We start from the raw sequence: 16057 nt of genomic DNA on the forward strand, positions 1-16057 counted from the left end.
TTTTTTTTCTAATGACAGAAGCATTAGCAGTGAAATGCATTAATTCACCTTCATCATATTTTCCGTGACGCTGACCAATTGATATTAAGACAAGGCAACCATTAAACGTTCAGATTCGCGTGACGTTCTCCGGAATATGCAATCCGTGCGATGTGATTCATTCTGTCTGGTAGTTTGCGCACTTCGTCTTCATTAATCCAAAAAACATGACGAGTCAGCTGTTTAGATGACAAACACCGCGAACATTAAGAAAAGCAATTAGTCTTGTTCGGTTTACTTCGGTGTAAACAATTCCATGTAAAACATTTTGTAATCCAATATAAAAATGTTGGGTTTTGTTTTGAGATTTGTCTCAAGATCTCCATTACCAAATTATGTATTGGATCAAAATTCGTAACTTTACAGCAGTGACTATGACCTTAGAAATTGACCTTGATTCAGTGTGATCACGCAGCTTCCTCTTCCGCTTTGTCGCGTTTCTAAGGGCTAAGATGCGAAAGAGCAAAGACGGAGCGGAAACGCGAAGGTGACAGAGGGAAACTAATATCGCTTATCCGCAACTTCTCTCCTTCCTCTTTGCGCCCTCGCAACTTTGCTATTTCGCCCCTTCGCTGGTGATATATGGATATCCAAGATGGACGACTTCATTTTCAAGTTCTTGCCTTTGGTCTATACTAATAATAAAGATTAATATTTGTACACAGTTTTTGGAAAAAAGAACTTTTTTTGCAGAAAGAAAATTGGTTACCGTTCGCAATATGTGTTCACCTTATGTAGAGACCTATATATAATACATGTGTTCATGATAATGCTCTCATTCAGAAAATGCTTTGACAGATTATTTAAACAAATATATTTAAAAATTAAGATCCGCATACAGACACTTGAATGTGTAGGACTATAATTGTAAATTTAAAAAATATACCTACAATGTACCATATATTATCGGCATAGTCATATATTATCGGCATAGTGCACCAGACTCCATTTCTAATAGTTTTACGTATGCATATAGACAGCTTCCGAATGCAAAGTAGCGAAGGAGCGATAGTGCGAAGGCACACGATTAAAATTGTTCTATCACCGTCGAGTTTCGATTCCTTCTCTCAGAAATATGACGCCTCACCACAGATGGAAATAAGATCTTTCAGATCAGGTTGTTTAACTCTGTGGGCCTACGTCTTAGAACGTGTTTTCCCCTCTCAGATGAAACCGTTATGTAAATGTCTACAGTCAATAGTCTAGCTGGTGTTATTTTGTTACCAGAAAGGTATAACATAAAAACATAGATTCATGAAGTTTGATGATGAGGCGACAAAATGAAATCCTAACTTTATCAATTTCTAACCAGTGATGTCACTCCCGGATGAAGAGAGGAGGGGGCATTTATCGTTTAAATCTACTCATTCTCTTATCTTCATCGTAAATCATTATTACAATTTTTGTTTTTGTTTCCAAAATAACATGGTTGATGCAGTTTTAATTGTTAACTTGTGCAACATACACTACACTATATGATTATATCCCAGATTTTTTAAAAAAGGGGTCTAAATTTTTATTCTGGGACATTTTTTGTTGGCCTTCTTTGTATAATGTATGCCTTCTTCACACGAAGTCTGAAAGAAAACAGCGACGTTAGTACATGTAAATTCACCTACTGTAGGTATAGGGATAAGGACCTATCAGACTAAATTCATTTTGCTAAATATTGTGTAAAGCGCTAGAGGGTATACAGATGTGGACAGATCCAAGAGCCGCTAGGGAACTAACATCCCAGTGTCACTGCTGTGTGGGATCCTCCGATATAAATATGCCTGTAGGATCAAATACTAAAGGTTTAGTTAGACATGCCCAAGGAGTATGTCTTATACTTTAGATCTAAATATAAAAAAACACCCACCTATCCAGTACATGTATCATTATCATTTGTTACTTCGCATTCGGAAGCTGTCTATACGCATGCGTAAAACTAGTGGTGAGGCCGATAGGGACTTGGCAGATTTTTAAAAAAAAAATCAAAATCAATACATATTTAAGTGTCTGTATGCGGATCTTAATTTTTGATTATAGATGTTTAGATAATCTGTCATAACATGTTCTGAATCGGAGCATTACCATGTACACAAGTACAACACTGGAGCCCGTTTTACAAAACAACTTACGGCAAAGTCGCAAGTCTTAAATTGTATTACAAAGTTATTAATTTAAGTGAATGAAGTAAAACTTTTCTGAGGCTTAATTTTCAACATTTTATAAAAATATTTTGCATTTGGAGTGAATGACCTTACAATAAACCTGAAAATTCCAGTATATAAAGTTTTGTCGTAAGTCGTAAGTTCAGTCTTTTGTAAAACGCGCCCCAGGCCTCTAAATAAGGCAAACACATAAATTATGCATGGTAACATTAACAAATTTTCTTTCTATATAAAAGTTCTTTTCCCCCCAAAAAACTGTTTGCAGGTATAATCGTTATTTATTATTAGCATAGACCAAATGAAAGAACTTGAAAATCAAGTCGTCCATTTTGAACATTCATATATCATTAGGAAATGGTGAAGTTGCGAGGGCACAAGAAGGAGAGAAATTGCGTTTGTGGAGAAGCGATATTGCCTTCGCTTTTCCGCACCTTCGTCTTCGCACTTTCGCAGCTTAGCCCTAAATGTGATAAAGCGAAAGAGGCAGCTGCTTGAATGATACATGAGATGACCTTGACTTTATGATGAAGCACTGCATAGTCGTTTGTTCTCGGAATATTGGCTAGGCATTTAATCTGTGTCTTTACCTTGTGGCTAAACAGGTAACGCACATGATGTTAAATTCAAAGTTCAAGTTATCTGGTTCGTCAAGCACAGATCTTACCATAAGCTGCCGGCCTCCAATTCATAATAACTCTCCTATAAATGTCCAAATAAACGAAATCGATGCTTACGGAGAAATGTCAAATTTTGCCAGTCAAAATGACGGAAGATCCCTACTTCTCGAAAACAATTATTGTATACAAAAGGACATCCCACGACATAGTCAGCACGTTACCTGGCCCTAATTAACTGTTTAGTTTTCTTTGTTTCTGTTTTTGATGACGACCAAAGGTGTCAGCTGTGTCAAACATAAAGGATTGTTTGCATGCTAGATTACTGAGAGAAACAGTTTTCCGTTCGTTCGTTCGTCCAAATTGCTTACACGTTAGTGTAGTTGATATCTGACTAGTTTCAGACATATTTCTTCCGAGGATAGTACCAGGTATCAAGATATTGGTACCTAATGATTTTCAACACCAAAAGCAATCGACCAAAGTCACGAGAAGGGATGTCACGAAATTTCTCGCTTACGAGATTTACGCGGTCGTTATCAAATTCTAGGAATGACGCAGCAGTCAAGGATCTATCTAGGTTCCTATCGAGTTTCAAGATCAAACGTCAGGGTCAATGGGGAAAATAAAAAATTATTTACCTACAATCTTTATCAAATTTAGGAATACTGCAGTTACTTCACATAAAGATCCGGGTTACTATCAGCTTTCAAGATCAAATTTAAGGTTAAGATCAATGTGTAATTCAAATATTACTTGTGTGCATGGTTATGAGTTTGGTTTGAATGTGTGTTATTGTAATATAAGTACAAAGGAATCGAGCACAACTTCCTAGACAGCCCTCTCCCTGCCTATAAGTATAAATAATATTACCCAGCTAGGCATTAGTGTCTCATATACAATAAACTGAGAACTATTTAAGTCGAAAATTCAAATTCATTTGCCAATGATAATAGCCTGTAAATGTGTTCGGGAAAAACTTATTCCTAGATACATTGTAACTGCAAGTAAAAGCTAAAGTTTGGCCGGTTGTGGTAGCTCAATGGTGAGAAGTTCGCTTCGTAACTGAAAGGTCGTGAGTTCGAGCTCCGCTCGTGCAATGGCCGCGTCAAACCTAAGACGTAAACATACATAGGAAGTGACTGCTCCTTCGCCCAAAGCCCGGCAGTTAGAAGTAAGAATCATGGGTCTTTCAGATGACCTTAAAAAACGGAGGTCCTGTTTCGTGGCAGGCGTTGGCACGCTAAAGAACCCTCATTGCTACGACCCTGGGGGATAAGCATAGCATTGTTGAACTTCATCTAAAGCTGGTGACGTCTCAATATGAGTGAAAAGTTTTCTTTCGATGGACGTAAAACAAACAACCCTAAAGACTGGAAATATACAACTTAGAATTTTGAACTTAGAATAATTCTTAGACTCATGTTATGGTGGATACCCTGCCCCGCTTATACAGAACATCATATTGTGGTAAGTACCCTGCCCCACTTTTAGAGAACATGTGGAGGATTCTGTACCTTGCCCGCGTATAGAGAACATCATGTGGTGGATACCTTGTCCCGTTTATAGAGAACATGTTGTGATTTGATGTCCTGCCCCGCTTATAGAGAACATCATGTTGTGGTAGATACCTTGTCTCGCTTATAGAGAACATCATGTTGTGGTAGATACCCTGCCCCGCTTATAGAGAACATCATGTTGTGGTAGATACCTTGTCCCGCTTACAGAGAACATCATGTTGTGGTAGGTTCCCTGCCCCGCTTATAGAGAACATCATGTTGTGGTAGATACCTTCTCCCGCTTATAGAGAACATCATGTTGTGGTAGGTTCCCTGCCTCGCTTATAGAGAACATCATGTTGTGGTAGATACCCTGCCCCGCTTATAGAGAACATCATGTTGTGGTAGATACCCTGCCCGGCTTATAGAGAACATCATGTTGTGGTAGATACCCTGCCCCGCTTATAGAGAACATAATGTTGTGGTAGATACCTTGTCCCGCTTATAGAAAACATCATGTTGTGGTAGATACACTGTCCCGCTTATAGAGAACATCATGTGAAGAGTATCTTGACACACTCTCCCCACTTATGGAGAACATATTGTTGCTGGGGAACGCTCTGTCCCACTTAAAGAAAGCATGTTGAGGGGAAGGGGTCCTCTTGCCAGCTAAATGTTTAGCAGTGACATTTTTTTGTCCCCGGAATCGGCATAGTTTATGGCCTGACCGTCTGTCCGTCTGTTTGTGGAAAAATATATGTATAAGCCATATCTTTTAAATCGTAAGAGGTATTGCCTTTATATTTAGCATGTGTATTTCTGTTTTGTAAGAAGACCTTTCTAATGATACCAGATTTGGTGACCTTGACCATTGACCTAGATTTCGGAAATTTTCAAAACCACTACAATGTCTTACAGTTACACTTTGTTGTGTTTCACGAACCCATCTTGTTCTATGTTGTCATATATATGTGAGGTCCTGTTTGTTTCTATTTTCGTTACATTTTTCATTTTATTTTATTGTTGCATAATCTAGAGCATCCATGATCGATTGTAAATACCTCGCCGCTGAAATCACTCCCCTGGGAATCCCTTACTTAATCAAAATTCCGCCTTACTCCACTTCCATATCAGGTTTATTAATTTTCCACCTAGAGGACAGCAGAATAAGCGACATGACACGGATATTAACATTCCTGTTGTCACAAATGCACGTGCATGCGAGAAATCATTTCGTACTCATTCGATTTAAATGTGAGGAATTACACGTTCTTTTTTTCCATTTAGTCCATGTAGGAGAGACTTTCTGCTGAAATATTTATGATCACGCTCCTTCTGGGCATTTGATATTACTCTTCGACAAATTAAAACCATAAAATACGCTTATAAATCTTCGCTGTGCGTCACTTCACGCTAGGTGTGTCTGACGTTGGGGAACACAAAAGTAAGAAAAGTTACTGATTGAATTAACAATCGACACCCGGGAAGCCGCTTATCAATAGTTTATTAATCATGTTTTATTAGAAGTGTTGGAAGTGATATACAGCCTTGTTGGTGTTTGTCTACTTCTGAAACCAAGTGCAATTCATCTGAACATGTTTGTTTAGCTTACCATTGATCGATTGATTATCGAAGAGATTCATTTCGCACGTATACCAGAAAAGTAAACATGTTAAAGATTCCCATCACAAAGTCTAGGTATAATGATAGTTTTTATAAACTAAATCCAACAAGATTCGTCACTGTGTCAAGGTCATCTGAATTTAGATTTTTTTTTTTTAAAAAGGTCTGTCGCTTTGAAATGCCGAAAGTTTCGCAAAGAAACAGATACTCCCTATTCTTACATCGCGGTAAATATTTGTATTACAAGTGTGCTTTAGCTTACCTTTACATTGTATACAGCTTTTTTGTTTATATTCTGTGATTGAATATGTATCATGCTGATGAGCCGTAAGGCTTACTAAAGCCAATAAACAATACAATACAGCTCACCTAAGATGTCTTTCAAAAAAAGTATCCATTGTCAGATGTTTGTAAACTTTAAAAAAGTCTTTTCGTATTTTTGACATAGTTTCCAACCAAACTTTCAAACATTATCCATACCACAATTCTGTAATAAAGCAAAGTTATAGATGGTCATATGTGTAATAAAGCAAAGTTATAGATGGTCATATTTGTAATAAAGCAAAGTTATAGATGGTCATATGTGTAATAAAGCAAAGTTATAGATGGTCATATGTGTAATAAGGCAAAGTTATAGATGGTCATATGTGTAATAAAGCAAAGTTATAGATGGTCATATTTGTAATAAAGCAAAGTTATAGATGGTCATATTTGTAATAAAGCAAAGTTATAGATGGTCATATTTGTAATAAAGCAAAGTTATAGATGGTCATATTTGTAATAAAGCAAAGTTATAGATGGTCATATTTGTAATAAAGCAAAGTTATAGATGGTCATATTTGTAATAAAGCAAAGTTATAGATGGTCATATTTGACACAAAAGCTTGACTATGACATGATCACTTCAATAGGGTTTCAAGGACACAGGATACCTAAAACAATTGCTTTAGAATTTTGTAAAACTATTTGTAATTTAAATGTTTTAATATTTCTAAAAACCTATATTTACCACAATATTTTCCTATGAAACCACCTTTATTTTTGCATATTATTTACAAATCTTCACTTGAAAATTCAATGAAAAAACATTAAACAAAAATAGAAAAGTTTCAAAAATACATTTTTATAGTGGTGCATTAAAATGCATCTTGATAGTGGCGCATTTCATGTTTTAATGACCTATTGACGTTGTTCTTTGATCAAATACTTGAAAATCCCACCTCATTTGATGCGTGAAAATCATGGGTATCTTATGACAATTAGATTGGGTAGAAACGCCATGTAATCGTACAAGCATCGTGGTGAGATTTTTATGGTCGTGGTAAAAGCACAGTTGGGGGAACATTCTCGGGTCATTTTAGTCAGAGTACCGACATTGTCGTATAGTCTTCTAGGTCTGTGTAACATCATACTATGATCTTCTTTATGTTGTAGCGGAAATGCAGTATAAACGCAGTACAATCGGCCGCTGGTCCGCGGTGTAGTGACAGCGTGTTAGGAGTGCGTACGACGTAGAAACATTGTAGCACAGTCGTAATAAAGACCCCAGTGACCTTGATATCTGACCTTCAACATAGAAGCATCGTACTACTGTTATATCTAAGTCTCCCAAACGAAGTTTGTAGACTTATTTTTGCACGGTTCTTCCTATTATTATTCCGCTTCTTCTTTCGCGTTCGACAAGTATGATAAAATCCGGGGAATTAGAAAAAAAAAATGCACTAATATCCAAGTCAAGGGACTTCAGTGACCATGAGGATGAACATAAAAACTTATATAAGTTTAAAACGCGGACTAATCGCGACATGAATGAGGATGATAGGACCTACAAATTAGTATCAATGTCAAGTGACAAATTGATATTACGTCAGAACCAGGCCTTTAGACCATAAACTGAGAATAGACAACGATATCTGATAGTAAAATTGATATTACTTCAGAACCAGGCCTCTAGACCATAAACTGAGAATAGACAACGATATCTGATAGTAAAATTGATATTACTTCAGAACCAGGCCTCTAGACCATAAACTGAAAATAGACATTATTTTGAAATAATTTTCATAAACAAATAAAGTTTTCAGAGTATGTTTCAATCGAATTATTTTTTATAAACCTGCAGTTTTTCAAAGATATGTGCTAGATAAATCTCAAATATAAGTAATCAAAATTTCGACTAAAGTCTATTCTCAGTTTATGGTCTTTGTTCTGATACAGACATGGGATCTTTTGAAAAGAAGATGGGGTCTACAAATTATAGTATCAAGGTCAAGTGACCGTAAACATATAACATGTATATCTGTAGTACCTGAGGTGATAGTGACGTAAACATATAACATGTATATCTGTAGTACCTGAGGTGATAGTGACGTAAACATATAAGGTGTATATCTGTAGTACCTGAGGTGATAGTGACGTAAACATATAAGGTGTATATCTGTAGTACCCGAGGTGATAGTGACGTAAACATATAAGGTGTATATCTGTAGTACCTGAGGTGATAGTGACGTAAACATATAAGGTGTATATCTGTAGTACCTGAGGTGATAGTGACGAGGGATCTTCAGAGATGATGAGGAAACAAACTAGTATCAAGGTCAAGTGACCTTGACCTTTTACATCTGATAGGGACCTGGGATCTTTAAATATGATCAGAGGATGATGGAACCTACAAACTAGGATCACGTTCAAGTGACGCCAGTTTTACTATAAAGAAAACAAAAGGGGGTTTTGAAAATTTTCAAAATCGAGGTCTTTGTGATCTAGGTCTTTAATTAAAATTAAAATTTGCTTGGATTTTGTGCATGGGAGTTAATAATGTGTGGGGGATGGGTTAGTAGTACTCAGAAAAAGCCCACTTTTATACACACAGTACATGTACTTCGTTTGGGAGACTTTATAATCGGCATATTATCGATATATAATCATATCTTCTTTACGTATTCCAAATGGCTTGGTTTCAACGCCGATCTGTTCCCGATCCATTTTTCCTCAGATCGCAGTCTGATCGGGGTGGCCCCTATGATCTTCGTAAGGATGTAGCGCTGTATGAACAGGGCGTAGTAAAGCGCGAACAATAAACCTGTGCTGTTTCGGTGTGTTTTATTTCTCGATAAAAGTAATGTTCTTTGAGCTTGACAAAAAGAACTATATATTACAAAATATGACATCAAGAAAAAATATAGGAACAAATATCTAGTTTGTTTTCAGGGGTATATACTTCATACAAATTTAATATCTCACACGCCCCACGTTTATATTTCTCCGTATATTAACAACCTAGACATTTATTCCCTGAGTAGTTTTACATTTTCCTTTATATTGATATACACTGAAACACACGTGTAGATACTGTTTGAAATCGACACACAGTCCTAGATGTCCTTGTCGTTATATTCACTTACAAAAACTAAAAATCTATTAACTTCATATGTATTGTTTTCCGATAAGATAAATAATACGAAACTCAAAACACATATACAGATTTACGTCAAAGCAACAGATGTCTCCAAATATGTTTAAACAGCTGGGTAACGCCCACTAACTTGCCCTGTAGCCAAGTTTGAATTAGCACGATACTTCTGTAGTACACAAGACCTACAAATCGTGTCTTACAAATAATGGCAATACTCCTTATCACAAGAAGTGTTTGCATTCAAACACGAATGCTGTACTGATACCCCACCCCACCCCATCCCAATATATGTTGATATAACAAACACAAAACACATAGGCTTGTGATGATTAGGTGCTTTATTTAAGAAATATATTTCATTTTTGAAAATATTGGAGATGCAGTTCATACCCTCATGTATCTTTAGAAATGAATTTTTTTTTTTTGTATTCACTTTCTACTTTCATTCCCAGCCGTTAAAATTGACGTACTATATTGACCAAGATTCATACGCGCATTGTTCATACCAGCAGCACAGTCATGAGAAAATGGCTACCGTTACAATTTGTAAAGATCTCAAAGGCAAAGACATTGGAAATGTAAACATAACGAGGAATCCTTAATTAATAGTGTCTGGAAACTATTGAACTCTAATTATACACAGAACAGGCAATTTGAATATTAACGTACAAAATGCACAGCGTATATACGCTATGACAGGGCTAACCCGCATATAACGAATTACAGATTGACAATGAATGAATAAAAATTATCAATACAAATTCAGTCATGCATATAACATAGATCTATCTGCAAACAAGAAATATTGATAAGCAGAAAAAGATACGTTCTATACAACTAATGAGTCTGCAAAAGTCTCATTAAAAATGATCAAAAAGAAAAAAAGTAATAAATATTTATAAAAGCACTCGTAAATCATTTCATTGAATAACCTGAGACAGTTTAGTATCACAGACAGTGTGGGTCACGTGTTCCTAACAGCGTGATCAAGATCGATGAGGCTAGGGGAAAAAATCTGCCTACAAAATTCAAATGTTTCGAATAAAAACTAAATGAGTCATGGTGACAATTAGTAAGCTTTCTTGCAGAGTAGTTTATCAATGTGATGATCGACAATGTAAATTTTGTAAAGAAATATACATTTTGTGAATCTGTACTATACATCAAATTAATTACTGGTATTGTGTTTGATTCAGCATCAATCGATTTTTTAAAATTTATTTATCTTTTTTAATTTATTTATCATGCTATAACACATATAGAGAAAATGTGCAGACAATTTAAAAATATCGTGCATTAGTATAAAAACATATTTTTTTGGTCTACATATCCGTTTCGTGTTAAATATCTTTTTAAAATTAAATAATCATTTAATCCATGCATATATATTTATGTGGAATTTGAAAAAAAAATCTTGCAAAAATTTTATCTACAACTTTCCGTGCTTGTGAGTCAACAAGATCCAACAGCCCATTCCATGTAGAACAGCCCGGAAGAAATTCTGTACATCACGTCACGTGTTGAGAGAAAATTGTAGACATGAGTCTCGGATAGCTTTAAACTTTGAGCATGTTCTCCAGTCAAGACAATGTTTCTACTTTTATGATTATGAAAATATTCACAAGCAACACGTTTATGCTTTACACACAGTTTTAGTGATGCCGTTCCTTTGGGAGAACACGCCCTAATGATCTCGTTCCTCCGGGGGTCGGTAAGGCACCCCTAAGTGTTTGAACACAGATTCCTCCGTTGGTGTGGGTAGGGGAGTTCCCTCGAAGATTTTTTCATTTCCCTGTGAGAAAAAAATAAAACTCATTAATTAATTAGCAACTTCAATAATGATGAAAATGAAAACTAAATTTATTTTGCTATAATTCCTATAAGTCAAATGAATACAATAAGTAAAATATTTGCCATATGAAATGTAATTTATTCCGAAGATTTAAAAAAAAAAAGAAGAGAGTCCTAAACAGGGGGGGGGGTGTAAATAGGGAGGTGTAATATATTTCAACTTTTGAAAATCAGAGAAAATTTACAGGTCCCTAATATCTTTTTTAATGAATTTCATGTGTTTATTACAATTACACTAAGCCGAGAGTATATAGCCACCCATGCGTCCATCTATTTGTTGTATCGAGTGCCCTTAAACCAACACTGTTACATCATTCAAAGTAGATGAAATTAGCGTAGGAGGTAAAGGAAAATCTAGAGACGTTTATATATGGCGTGAGACTGTAAAAATGGTTCGATAGTCTTTAGAACGCCGTACAGGAGCCATTTTTATCTCGTTTCAAATTGAAATTTTCATTTCTTGTAAATTACGAGGATGATATTTTGGTGCCATCAGTCCCCTAAATCTATGAAGTATAGAATCTATTATTTGTAACAACCAGTATGTATGATCATGACCTATATACCTAATTATTCTTTCTTTTTTAAAAAATTTAATTCATTGCTGTTTTTCTAACACAGGTGTTCGTATTGCTAGGAACTTTGCAATAGCATAGATCCTGATCAATACTGTGGCAAGGTCATATGTAATGATCATCATTTGGTCAAAAAGTGGAAGAAAATATATGTACATTGTAGCACGCAATGTAGATAATATGCAAGATGAATATTAATGATATTATTGATGAAGATGGTTCATTCTTTTGCTTTAAACATTTTTGTAATATTTATACAAAAATACAACAGCATTATTAATGCAGTAAGAGCGTGAATGAAAAATTCAGACCCTGGAAAAACATCATAAAGCTCACAAGTCCATTAATTACGTCAACTACTTACACAATTTCGAGATGTTACAAATAAAAAAAATTCTATGAAATTCTTAATCAAAATAACTCAGCCTCAGCTGGCAAAACAAAATGGGGTGAGCTTTTAGATGTAGACGACAGGGAATGGAAAATAATCCACAAAATTCTCTTCAGAGTGACTAAGACTGTAAACTCCACTGGTTTCAGTACAGAATTATAAACAAAATTTTAGCTGTAAATTCATTATTGTTCAAAATAAAAAGAATAGATTCAAAATATTGCAACTTTTGTCACTCTGAGCAGGAAGCAATAGAACATGTTTTATGGGAATGTAATTGTTTACAACTATTTCTAGTAGAATTCAAACAATTTTTGGATTCCGAAGATAAGACTGAGCGACAGATAACAATTACAAAGAAATCCTTTGTTTTAGCTTGTATTGAAAACAATAGTGATATACAAAACACTATCATTTTATGACTGAAGTTTTATGTTTATTCTGCCAAAATACACTGAGAAACCACTGAACATGCCCGCTGTTATGTCACAAATGAGATTTTTTTTATGAAACACAAATAGATCGCATTCAAGAATGGTGAAAAGAAAAAAATTGATACTCCATGGAACAGATAGAACTTGCTATTTACTTAAAACATCTCTCTTTCTCTCTCTCTTTCTCTCTTGATTGTTATATTCATGTGCTTTATTATGTGTACAAAAACCAATAAAAATATTTCAAAAATCCACAACGCAAATTAAATAAGGTCACTCGGAGTAAGAAGCATTGAGCTTTGTCCGCTATTGAAAAAAACCCAACTTTTCTTCAATTATTGGAAAGAGAGAAAAAAACACAGGTTAAATATGAGAACGGGATGGGATGAACAAATTTTCTTAACTCAGATTTAAGCCAGTACACTACATGTATTACAATATTTTCATATAATTTCTAAGATCAAAAAGAGAAACCTGTGTTCTACCTAATAAAATATTTTTGTTTTCTCTGACTATAGAAATTATAGAATCTAATACTTAAAAGTTTTCAATGCACATAAACTTAATTACCACATTGACAATTTAATCTGTAAATTGACTAGCGCTGATGCGGGTGAAATCTAGTACATTTTATTAATTGGGAGGTGGGGGTGTCCAAGACCTTGCAAAATACCAGAGACAATATTTCTGCGGAAGTGATAATACGCCAGATTAACGGGAATTTTATGGTGACCTTCAACCCGACTTAATAGAAAGGCGTGAGTCAGTTTGCAGCATTGCATCAGATCATGTAGCTGCATCATGCGCAGTTTCGGGAATTCAGATTTCCAATATGCGGAACTAGGAAGTAAATTACCTATATACGTCAGACGGAGCAACCCGATCCCTGCATCACGACGGGAGGCCGGTTTAGTTTTGGCACTTATCGGTGAATGCCAATGATCACACAGTATGACGGACAATTATAATGCTGTAAACATTACTAAAATCTCCCAAAACCGTTTAAACTTTCTTAAAGGATAATAAAACCAACCACCGGTAAAAATTGAATTTAATAATCTGTCTCATTATCTGATTTCTTTATTCCGATAGACCGGTATAATGTCTGTATTCACACCACTGTTTAAAATAGGTTCACCATAATATTACTATGATGATATACGGCATCTATGACATACCAACATGAAATAGACCGTACCACGGAAGGGTACAATTAACTGAGTAACAGGTATTTCTCAGGTAGAGAACAGCAATCGCTCCTCACGATATGTTTAATGTATTTACTTTGAAATACGAATTCATTTTAATTGCCTCTTAAATAATTTGACAAAACATAGCTCTTACAAAAATGTTAGCCTTCTTCTTCCCACTATTCATGTTCCGTGTCGAAAAAGAAAAGTGCACAGCGCGTCCAAATCTTATCACCTATTGAATTATTTCCACCGACCCCAGGCAAACGCCTTGACATTTCAGGAGGGTTCGAAACATTCGATTGAAAATCAATTAACCCCGTCTCGTCTGGTTGAGCACATACAGCCAGTGGTAAAGCGCTTCGGCTGTTTCCGCAATAAATCACTGTCTCCGGCAAACCACAGAGACCGGCTTATGGCAGTTTGAAATTATGTAATTAATAATCCAAATCATGACAGCCCACGTATGCATGCAAAATACAAGACGAGAGCAAGCAATCACAGATACAATGAAGTGTACACAGAAATCTGAGAAGTTGTACTCCATGTAAAAAAGAAAATGATGTTGTGGATGAGTTTCATTATTTCATGACTTGTTCAGCTTTAAGTGATAGTAAAGCACTTTATTTACCTTCTAAATATACAGACCAAATATCGATCTTACCAAATTCATTATATAATTCACAAGAGAGTTGCCCTTCCAGGTTGAAACAATATAAACTGTACACTTTTTCATGCATTGCATCAACTTAATTCTTTGTTTAACATTGTTAATTATTCAGGACAAAGGATACCACAAAATTGTTATTGAATTTTGTAAAATTATTTGTATATTGATAAAACCCCATACCTATTACAAAAAATTCCTATGAAAGCACCTTTATTTTTGCATTATTTATAAATCTTTACTTGAAAATTCAATGGAAAAACAATACCAAAAACTTGAAATTTTTCAAAAACATTTTTTTTTAAAATTGGTGCAATTTATGTTTTACTGACCAATTTACATTGTTGTTTGATCAAATGACAGAATACCCCAAGTAAAGACGGCTAAGTCCTACTTTATTTGACAGTCCAAAATCTTGGGTATCCCATGACCTTAATGTAACAAGATAACCTATGTGATGATACCTTTCTGATGACCCCTGTGTTCAGGGAATGCTCCGATAAAGACATTCCTGACTTTTTGGCCAACAACCTCAGGGATCTGTTTAAATGGGCTGATCCGGTAAAGTACACTAAGGCGCATGCGTATTCGTCATACGGCACAACAATGATATCAATTCTCCGATACTGTAAAGAAAAGTGATATAAAATAAAACATGAATTGAAATTTAATGCAATAAAAAAAAACCCACATAATTATGCAGTACCAAATGCAAATATAATTCACATATATGGTAGAAATGAGAAAATTGCTTTTAATCCATTTTCAACATGTCCCCTGTCCCGGGTCTTGGGAGAAGCGATATTATAATAAGGGACCAGTTAAGAATTGGCTGACGTAATCGGAGTTGGGGACATGTTGAAAACGGATTAAAAGCAATTAAGTGTTGATTTCCTTGTGACAGTTTTCTGCATTACTGTTAAATGTTTGAAAACAACTTGTCTATTGCGTAAATCCAGGCACATCCGAGTCGAAAGGTTGGTCGAAGCATAAACCGTCACCGACTCCGGCATTTACACGTTTTCCAGAATCAAAACATGAATGCTTGCGAGAAGGCTATGCCTCTCGACTTCGCTAAAGAGAATAGTACGTCGCCTAGCGCGTTTGATGAAGGTGTCAATGGCTTTAAAAGCGAAACTACTGTGACATCGTGAGCGTTGTTACGATAAAGAACCAGAAATGGATCCAGCGCCGAGCACATCCCTTTTTATTACAAATGTGATCCATTTCTTAAAGAAATATGTCCAAACCCACTAACACACCCCGCATGCGTGCGTGTGTGTTAAAACTCGACAGCATGATGGGGGCTCATTCCCTCGGCCCACACCACTGATTCGCCTAGGACCCACTACGGGCATCAAAACAGACCCCTAGCCTTCAACTGTGCCCCCTACCCCATTGTTAAAAAAAGTCTGGACCCGCCACTGCGACCTCTTCACTGCAAAATTTGTGTTACTTCACCTGCAGCTGGTGACGTCTCCATATCAATGAAAGATTCTCGAAATTCATGTAAAAACAACAACCAGATAATGAAGCCGAATTTACATTTATACCTGCCTTCAATCACACGAAAAACACGATTTCATCTACATGTATATACTAT

General features: G+C 35.6%; 1 protein-coding gene across 2 annotated transcripts in view; it reads right to left on the reverse strand.

The window, feature by feature from the left end:
- Positions 1 to 9665: 9665 nt before the first annotated feature.
- Positions 9666 to 16057, reverse strand: part of LOC125657587 (DNA polymerase lambda-like) — a 49580-nt gene continuing 43188 nt past the window's right edge. For both annotated transcript variants that reach the window (XM_048888261.2, XM_048888259.2), the window contains exons 8-9: positions 14919 to 15080; positions 9666 to 11138 (exon numbers count right to left, since the gene is read on the reverse strand). In XM_048888261.2, coding sequence (XP_048744218.2) covers positions 11031 to 11138; positions 14919 to 15080 — 270 coding nt within the window. In that variant the 3' untranslated portion in view covers positions 9666 to 11030. The remainder of the gene's footprint in view (positions 11139 to 14918; positions 15081 to 16057) is intronic.

The sequence above is a fragment of the Ostrea edulis genome, chromosome 9 (assembly GCF_947568905.1).
Source record: "Ostrea edulis chromosome 9, xbOstEdul1.1, whole genome shotgun sequence".
Classification (NCBI taxonomy): Eukaryota; Metazoa; Mollusca; class Bivalvia; order Ostreida; family Ostreidae; genus Ostrea; species Ostrea edulis.